The sequence below is a fragment of the Motacilla alba genome, chromosome Z (assembly GCF_015832195.1).
Source record: "Motacilla alba alba isolate MOTALB_02 chromosome Z, Motacilla_alba_V1.0_pri, whole genome shotgun sequence".
NCBI lineage: Eukaryota > Metazoa > Chordata > Aves > Passeriformes > Motacillidae > Motacilla > Motacilla alba.
In genome coordinates this window covers 44,342,290-44,352,282 of record NC_052046.1, presented here as the reverse complement: position 1 = coordinate 44,352,282, position 9,993 = coordinate 44,342,290, and the positions used below count along the sequence as shown (strand labels likewise).

Below are 9,993 nucleotides of genomic sequence, written 5' to 3'. Positions count from 1 at the left end.
CATGTGTGTGTGCTTTATGGTGAAGTAATTGGGAGTGTGAGACCCTTGGTCAAGTCTGGGCCCCGATCAGGCACAACTCTGGCGTTTTGCTTCGCGAGGAACTTGCTGGGAAACGTGTGATCTACCCCGGCTTATCGCACATCACCTGTGAGCAACACCTGACGCTTCGCTTTACGAAAGTACCATGCGTGGTGCATGGCAGACAACAGACGCGACAGAAACCGGGGGGAAAGACGCAGAATGCCTAATGCAGGGACGACACTCCTATTCCTGGGGGCCAGGCCAGCGGCTCCCGGCGGTGCGCGGAGCCCCCGGCCGCGGGGGGCGGTGCAGTGCGCAGGGGGCGGGCGGCGGGCGGGGCGGCGGGCAGCACCATGTGGCCGCGGCTCCCCGCCCTCCCGCTCTGGAGCTGCGCGGCGGCGGCGGCTTCCGCGGGGCGGCCGGGGCAGGCGAGCCGCCGCCGCTGCCCTCCGCATGGAGCCGCGGCCGCCCGGCGCCACCGCCGCCGCGCTGAGAGGGGCGTCCGCGGCGCCGGAGGCGGCGGGCGGCGGCGGCGGCGTCGGGGCGCCCTGCGGAGGATGTGGTGAGTGACGGAGGCGCCGCGGTGCGTGTGAGTGTGAGCCGGTGTGTGCGTGCGTGCGTGGGTGGGTGTGTGTGAGGGTGTGCGCGCTCCCGGCGGGCCGCGCCGCTCCCCGGCCCCAGAGCGGCGCGTCCCGGCGGCGGCGCCGGTCCCCGCGGGGCGCTGTCCGCGGTGCTGAGCGCGGCCGGGCGGGCGCGGCCCCTCGGCGCCGCCGGGCGCGGAGAAGGAGGCTTTCCTTCCCTGGCTGCCTGCCTTGCGGGTTGCTGCCCATGCTGTCTCGGCGGACAGGCATGGACGCCGCGCTGGGTATGGAAATATCTGGCCCGACTTTGCGTGGTGCTCCCGCGGGGTTTGTGATCCGGTCATGGCAGAAAGCAGCCGGCAGATGAGACCGTCAGTAATCGGCTGGACCACAGGGTGACACAAACACAGCGCGGGGTAGCAGTCCAGAGCTGGTGGTGGTGGTGTTTTCAGTTTGCAGATCTGGACGCTATCTGCTCAACATCTGTTTGCAGCAGACAAGATAAAGTAGCTCCTTGGCACCCTGCAGTTTTGCAAATGGAAACATACACTCAGATTTTGCTATGCATTAGCTTAAATGAATTTGAGGTCAGCCAAAACTTAGATGCATTATTCTTATATTTTCTTAGTCTTGAGTCACATCATGACTGGCACAGATTGTTGGGGATCAATATGTCCTTACTGCTAGGAGGAAATATATTTCTTAGAGTGCAAACTTCTCTCAATGTAAAAGAAGTAGTTACAATACACTTCTTTTCAAGCCTTTCCTTCTTGTAGTCAATATTCAGCCTCTCCTTCATGCAGCAGCTGAACATTCTTCTCCTTTGTTACCCTGCAGCATTTCTTGCAACAAATATTCTTCATTTGCATAAGTAATGAATGTACTGTTGCATTTTTGTTATTGTGTTCATCTTTGATTCTTTAAAAACATAATTTCTCAGAGCTATTATATGTGTGTGTGTAGGTGTGAGTAAGCCATGCTTTGTTATCCGCAGGTCTCACCTCCTAGATATTCTCTCAGGCTTAGTGGAAACTGAACTTTTCAAGCATTTTGCTGTAAATGTATAGCACTTGGAAGATTTTTTTTTTCTGAAGCTTAAAGGAGTTTGCCCGTTTAAAAGGTAGTCTTTACTGTTTACTACAGGTGTTACCAGCTAAAGGCTTGAGAGAAGTTAAATTGTGTGGTCATGAGGCTGTTGTATAATCAGGCAGGTTAGCCATTGGCAAGGACCATTCTTCAGCTGCACAGAAGATAGCCACGTGTATTTCTAAAGGTGAGGTCTGTCCACATAATGAAAGCTTCCACAGGCATTGGGAGTCTGTGAAAATCTTGAGTCTGGGAGAATCACAGCCTGTAAAATCTAGACTGCCTTCGGCACCTACCCTTTGTCATTCAGTGGAATCTGTATTTCACTTGCTGATGTGTCCCAGCTTGTAAGTCCTATCTCACACATGCTAACTTTGGCCTCTGCTTTTCTGATCAATGATACTAGATGAATTTCTAAATTTGAGAAAGATGTTACTGAGATAAGAATAGTAATTTTGTTTGAGTTTACTTTAAAGAAAATGTTACTCTTCTTCCCACTGAGATGTTGATTGCTTCTCTTTAGACTGTGGGAGAGAAAAAAAGGGAAATTTAAGAAATTTAAGAAGCCTCACATTCATAACTTTTCCTTCTGTTTTGCCTTGTATAAGCACTTCTGCTGGCTTTAAGCAGACTTCACCATGGGCATAAATTTTCTCCAGTGTTTTGAAGGCAGAGGCATAATTCCTGAAGGCTTAGGTTTGTAGGTGTTTTGCTGACATGGTTAATCATGCAAATAATTCTAGGGGCATCCATGCTGGACTGCTTGCCTGACTAGTGACAAGAAATGTATGATATCTAAGTAGAAACCCATAGAAGCAGATTAACTGGGAGACAAAACCTCAGCAGAGGGATTCAGGTGGCTTTCCTCGTCTCCATGCAGAAGACAAAGTGAGGCACTCAGCCTAACACTACTTGTTGCTTATGCTGTACCCATGTGTCCTCTCATAAATTCTGCAGGGGTATCAAATTCTTCCCATGGCACAGCTGCAGCAGGGGCAGGAGAGCACTGGCCCACAGCTGGCAGAAGTAGGCTGTGATGTAAAGGAATAGCGGTATACTTGGTCAGGTACTCAAGTATACAACTCATCCTTGCTGTGCAGCCCGGATGTTCGCATTACGAGTATCCTGTCACCTCTTGCCATGAGTTTCACTGTCTTCAAGTGTAGATATAATGGGCACAAGTTAAGTATCCCATGTATTTGAATGAGCCAGCTTTCCAGTCATGGCAGAAAGAGATGGCTCTTTCCTTATACAATTGAAGATGTGACCGGTTGGCAAGCCTGGGGTGGGGGGGGGGGGGGGAGGGGGAGGTGTGTGTTGAGTGTGTTGACCACAGGCAGGCATTTTAACTCTTTTGTCATTTTCTGAGACTGTAATATTACTAGTCTTGAGACTAGTAATATCTTATTTTTATTTATGCAGGCACAGATTTGTTCTGAAAAAATATATTTCTACTAGAAAAGTTTGTTTAAATGCACTGAGAAGGGTACCTAAAATCCATTTAATCTGATGAGCAAATAAGTTTTATAAGTATGTGAAATGCAGAAAATTTAAAAGTATTTTTCATACATATTCATCAAGTCAAACTGCTTAAGGTTTGCTTTTAAATGTAAGCAACTTAAAAATGCATTTGAAGACCCAAGTTAAAAATAGTTGACTTGCTGTTTGCCTGTACCAAGGAGTCTATTTTTGTCTTTATTCAGTAGATTGCACACAGGCATTTCTGGGGGATGTTTCAGGCCTCCTTTGTAGCAATCCAGTCCCTGGATTTGTGTGTAAAATCATTTTGGTTTGGTTAGCAGTCACGTTTCTTCCTGATGTACAGATGTTTCTAATCGTATAGATAGGGAAGAAATACAAAAGTTTATTCTAACCCCTAAACATGTTTTCAGCTTGCTCTTTTGAATAGTGACTTGATTTCACTGTGACTTTCTAAACTGCACTGAAATTCAGGGGAATGCACATACTTGAAACATCCTTTTAATACTTGACTCTCCTTTGTACTTATGGTTGATAGATTTTTCCCAGCACTACTGAAAATAAACCCCATCAATAGTTCATTTTTAATGTTTTTATCTATAAACATCAGTTTGAGGGTAGCTAAGATTGATTAGTGTATCTCTTAAAAATAAAAGATGTGACACTATCTGGAAATATTGTTCTTAGAGTTCATGAGCATGTTTTGTTGAATTGATTCTTTATATATATAGATATCTAAAACTGTATAAATTCTATGTTTAGAACATGATATAAGCAGAAATAGATTCTATGTATTTGTATCTGTTCAGTATAATATTTATATGAAAACCATCCATGTAAAACAGGTATATGGAGTATGGAGAGAGGACTGATATCTCTTCACATTAGTCTGTTATTTTGTAGTTAGCAAGAGAATTCTCTTTTGGTAATCTGGAAACAATCAGCCTCAGATCAGAATCTCTGAAATTATTTTTTTGTGCTTCTTGGATAGTGTTCCTTTTTTGGATAAGTGCACTGCTGTAGGTCTGGACAATTGATCCTAATGAAGCAGGCTGCCTGAATGATCCTTTTGGGATTTCATCTGTGGTGCTACCGTGACAGCTGCTTGAATTGTGGGGGTTTTCTCCTTTTCCCCCCTCTTGTTTGCAGGGATTTTAGCTGCCTTGCAATTAGCTCTGCCAAGTTAGAGGGTGGTGTTTCTACCTGGCTTCTGCAGGCTGAAATTTGCCGCTTTTCCAGTCTGCCTGTTAATCATCCTAACAGCCAAATTCTTGAGATGCTAGAGGGCTCCTTTAATGTGAGCACTTACCTTTCCTGCTTGTCTGGGGCCCAATCCTGCACGCTTGAAGCAGGTTGGATTTTTGATACTGCCTCTGGTACTTGTAAAGTCTCTGTTGTGACAGGGACCTTGCATTGCCAGGAGGTTGCAGCTTTCTCCCACCTCCCACACACACTAATGTTTCTATTTGCACGCTAAAAATAACAGGACTGTAAGACCTTCCCTTCTTGGTGCACACACACACTTCTGAGGTCAGTGTTTGGATAGGAATGACTTGTATGAGGAAGGTGAGCAGAACTTGCCTCTGTTTCTCCTCAGGCTGCACAGGTGCTTCCGTGAGCATTGCCCGCAGCAGCAGCAATTGCAAGTATGGATAGTTTTTGTCCAAAATATTGCATGAAATATATCAGAATATCTCCTTTGCAAGATCCAATTCAAAATACATCTAAATATGAAATGGGATGATTTAAGTCTCTGCAGGGAAATGAAAATCAAGAACTGTGGAATAAATAATTATTTTCAGGCAACCTGATAACCATTTTCCTTTCCTATAATTTGCTAAGGATTTAGCTTCTGTGCTTATTAGTAATATGTTTTGATTGCATTCTTGTAGCAGGGAGGATTATTAATTTGATTGTGAGCATTTCTTCTGTCCACAAATAGGACAAAAGATTGTGTAATGCTCTGGAATATCATAGGTATATTGCTGGTCTCATGCCAAGATCATTTTCAGCAACGAGATACATATCTAAATAGAATGCATTATGGTCATTACCTTAATAAAATGTGAGTCATGCACACCAGCACTTTCATTCTTAAAATACTTCATTAAACTGGTATATCCGTTTGCCAATGGATAGAACATATTGTGGAAGACAAATCTGTTGCTGTGTGGACAAATAGTCTCCAGCATTTTCCCTGAAGCTCTGTGCTTAATTTAGCAATTTATGTGTGAGCTCACTAATGAAATTTTAAGTGTGCTTTCATCATGTACATTATCACCAAGTTTTAACTAAAACTACAAATGTAAAGCTATTGTAAAGTCTATTCTGACTTAACAAAGTCCTAGATTTTGAATGAGACTGTTGGCTAAGTATATCAGTATGACAGACAGAAAAACTGACTGCTTTATAGCTAACTCTGTATGTGAAGTCCTGTAACTATTAAGAAAAGGTAGCAACTGATAGCACAAATTGCTCCAAACCCAGCATTCAAGCCAAGGTTTATGAGTAGCAATTTATGACTCAGAAAAAATTTCACGTTCTGTCTTGAAAAATATATGCATGCTCTGGGAAAATAAAAGGGAAAGTTGAAACTATACAAGCTGTCAGACCACATCATGCGTGTCCATGCAGGAGATCAGCAGGTGAGTCAGAAAGAATTTGGGAAGTATTGCATTTGGGGGATGCTGTGGTACTTCGGTATTTCAAATGGATTTTCTCACTTGCAGGGAAGAAGCAGTCACTTTGGGGATGTGTAAAGAACATTCAAAAATGTCAACCTCTGACAATGACATAAATTCCTGATTAAATAAAAGCTTGTAACATACACTGCAATTAGTCCATATAATTTTACAGATGTTGAAAATAGTTTTCTAATACTGATTTTTGAAAACAGTTCAAAAAAGAGCATTTAAAAAGCCCTGATCTCTTCATAGTACTGCATCTTCTCTTCATCCTGCTACCAAGTCTGTTACAGTAACAGTCAAAATTAATTTATAATCCACCTGCTTTCTGACAAGAACAGTTGTCAGTTTTTTAGCTGATATCTCTATGTACTTGTTTGTACTGTCTTTGTGTGAAAGAACATTTGGGAGCTGAGCAGAGGAAGGGAATCTGATTCATAACAGGTGAATAGGAACTCAATTAGGTTCTGGTACAGCTGTCCAAAACATTCAGTCTTTCTTGTGAGGGCAGGGTATATACATGGTGACTGCATTCTTCTTTCTTCTCAGCTTTCATGTTTGCTAGTTCACTGTGCAAGGCTGGCGGAGAATGGTTGATTCTGCTGTATTTCTTCTGTACTAAAATTTGTATAACCATGGAAAATATGTCCACCCCAGACAGCAAATATATTTTGATTTCTTCCATCAATGAACATCATCTACCATCAAGCACATTTTCATAGAATGACCTGGCAGCTAAAATTGTTCTTAATATGCTTTTTAAAAACAGCATTTGTGTTTATAGTGATCTTTTTTAAAAATTATTTTGAAGTACAGAGTTTTATGACCAGCTGCTCTCAAGTATTTGTGCTTAAGAATCCAGTTCTGCATATTCTGTGAACAAACAATTGGTACAAAATAAAGCTTGTTGTTCTGCAAAGTATCTTACTGGCATGTGTTGCTTTCTTCGTCCTAGAGGTGGGTGGCTTCTTCCATTTTGTGTGTGACCGTGAAGCATCTGCAGTTCCTGCTTGCTTTTTGAGTCTCTTTCTACATTACTATCAGCTTTTGACAGTGCTTTTGAGACTGGGGAGGGCAAACTGAGTAGAGGAGGGTTGTGCTGTTGAACAGGAATTGTTTCACAACGTGCTGAAGAGTTTTATTTCTGCTGCTGGTGGCAGAATAATAGTGGTGTCATATTATTACTAGTTTTCAACACATGCTTTCCTACAGATGGTGGAGATTAACAGTGCAGTGCCTGTTGTTTGAGCTGCAGTGCTGAAAACAAAAGGTTTGCCACAGCTGCTTCAGCTGCAGTGAGGCAAAGGCCCCCAGGGACCTTTGGAAGGATCTGATCTCTGTGCATCGCTGGCCAAGAACAGAAGTTTATGAACACTGTTCATTTGTTTATTTGTGACAGCTGGTTGTTGTCAGTGGTCCCTTGCAGGTCACACATGTTTAAACTTATTAAGAGAGAGCTCCTGCCCTTTCTTTTGTTTTTTTTGTTTTTTTTTTTTTTAACTAAATGTTTTACTGAATCCTATATGAGGTAGGGAAGGATTTAACTAATGTTTTCTATTAGATGTATTGATTGTGTGGTCAGAAACCTCAAGCACTCTATGCAAGTGGACCCCAAACATTTTGGGCTAAAATGGTTCTCTGATACATTTTTGGAAGCCTCCAAAAGTCCAATATACATGAGAGTGTGTTTCTGTGCTAAACTAAGCAGCAAAATTTTCATTGACATTCACTGACACAAGAACAGCCCCTAAAGCTATTGTTCTAGCTCAGCCTAAGTTGCAGTGGAAAGTGGTTTGGGATATTTCAGTGAAAATTCTGAAATAATATTTCTCCCTTGACATCTGGTAAATTGCATAGCTGGAAGTTTCAGTATGTATGTGTACTCACTTTTAGATCAGATGTTTTGGTCCACTTCATGCAGATTTCAAAATGCATCCTTATAAAGTGTAGTAAGGCTTCAAGAGTAATCAGGATAAGCTGGAATATTAATGAAATTTTTACTAGAGATGTGAAACTTTTCCATTAACAGTGAACTGAAGATTACAGTGGAAATGACTGTAGTGGATGTTCCAGCCTTTTGGGATTAATTTTCTTATTTAGTTTGAATTAAAAACAAAATAAATCACAATGATGTTTACTTAAGGGAGTGTTTTCCAGATTTTTCATAAGGTTGAAGTTGTAAACTCTTAGATGATTAATATTTTTTTCAAAACCACAGTTAGATAAGAAAAGTAATACAAGAAGTGATTGAATCTTTTGCTGAAGAACAGGTATCTAGCTGGTAAATATATTTTTCAAAAGATCCTGGGGGTGAATATACGATCTATATGTAGGTATAAATCTTAGCAAAAATATCAACATTTGAGAACAAAGATACATCCTTTACACACAACATACAAGAAAATAGTAGTTTTTCCAATTATCTTTTCCAAACATTTTTGCTGGAAGCTTCAAGAATGCTAAATGAGTATGGACACCTGGGCATTTGAGCCTTTTTAGTTTGCCTTCCTATAACTTTTTGTTAAGAAGTTGTAGGAAGAAGAAGGTGAGTGATTCATAGGTGTATTTGAAAATCTATCTTTTTTTGCTAAAAGAATAAAAATCAGGAGTGGCCTTCAGGTCCACTGGGTGGGTACCATAAAGTTATTATGAATATCTTGACTTTCAGGTAATTTATTGCTACAACACATATGATTCATATAGGTTTCTGGTGAGTAGCTGGTACTGGACTTGTGACAATCTGTCTTCTTCAGCAAGACCTGCTGTGTCATAGAGAAACTTGTAGGAGGCACAAATTTCTCCTCACCCTTCAGTGGCTATATACCTTCAATAATACTAGAAACCACATAAACCTAAAAAGAGTATCCAAACACTTCTTTCTTCCCAATCCATAGAAGAAGCATGCAGTGGCTTGATAGATGCTGTGCTTGAGTATCTTTGTTCAGCTGGAGTGAGTTTTTTGTCCAATTGTGGTAAATAAGGGTTTTGTCTCTGGCTTGGAGCCACATTTTCAATCCTTTAATTTACTTGGGATTTTCTTTTGGCAGGACGGGATGTTCTGCTCTGTCTGTGAAAATGTCTTACTTTATTGACGAGTTATGAAGGTCAAGAGAAACACTCAGGTTTGTATTCAGAGGCATCATCAGAAGATGAAGAGGAAGGGACCCAAGGAAATAGAAGTAGTCCATTTACAAATGCTAATCAAATTTAAACCTTCTTCAGGTTTTCAAATATAACTGATTGTGCTCTTAATTTTCAGTTCTCACCTCTTTTCATATATAATTTCTGATCTAGGAGGGTAATTTTCTACTTGCTTCTGAAAATGTTGTCCAGATATGGAATAATGTATAATCTCTTTACAGAGGGAATTGCAGTCAGAATTGATACCTTTGTCCTGATGGTGATTTCCTGTAGTGATTTTGATCACTAATGCTTCTGAATATATCCACTGACTTTGAGATTTAAATTCTAATGCAAAGTTATATTTGTGTTCTAATGCTATCTTAACTGCACATCCTTTCCTGACTCTGAGTCTCAGGAGACCTCTCAGCTAAAAAAAAAATCTGTTGTCATCTTTTACTTCCGCTGTTACTGGCAGAAGAAGTTTATTCCATACCTCAGAGTTGCCAGTGTTTCCTCAATTGACATTAGAAGATAGTTACTTGTGTTATTTATAAAAGTATAAAGACATTTATAAAAGAAAAAAGATAGTGGTAAAAAACCTGTATTTTTCTTTAAAACTTCCTCTGGTGATACTTGCTATTTCTGCATCTCTCAAGAAATTCAATATTTGCTTTAATAATACAGAATAAATACTGACTGCTGCACTGTGGTATTGACTTAATAAATCCCTTTGATACTAACATATCTAACTTTCAAGTGTTACTTTGTACATTAAGAAGGCTCTCCTGACCATGATCCAGTTGTAACCACCTTTTTTCACTCTTATTTGAAGTTTACTCTCTTTTTTTGAGTTTCTCTCAACAAATTAATCTGCTGCAATGGCTTAGTAGCAGATGAACCTTAATATGATGGTGCATCTCCACTACCTTTCAGTTTTGTTTTTTTTTCATGGCTTTAACTGAAAAGATCATGCTTCCATGTTTAAAGGCCTATTTCAGTTTTTTCATGTTTTATTTTTT

The 9,993-nt window shown here is 40.8% G+C and overlaps 1 protein-coding gene across 3 annotated transcripts in view; it reads left to right on the top strand.

The window, feature by feature from the left end:
- The first annotated feature begins 439 nt into the window (after window positions 1-439).
- NRG1 (neuregulin 1) overlaps window positions 440-9,993 on the top strand; it is a 443,600-nt gene continuing 434,046 nt past the window's right edge. For 2 of the 3 annotated variants that reach the window (XM_038125665.1, XM_038125662.1), the window contains exon 1: window positions 440-583. In XM_038125665.1, the coding sequence (XP_037981593.1) occupies window positions 475-583 (109 nt within the window). In that variant the 5' untranslated portion in view covers window positions 440-474. Of the gene's footprint in view, window positions 584-3,030; window positions 8,974-9,993 lie in introns of those variants that run through there. The other variant, XM_038125666.1, reaches the window with a different exon arrangement.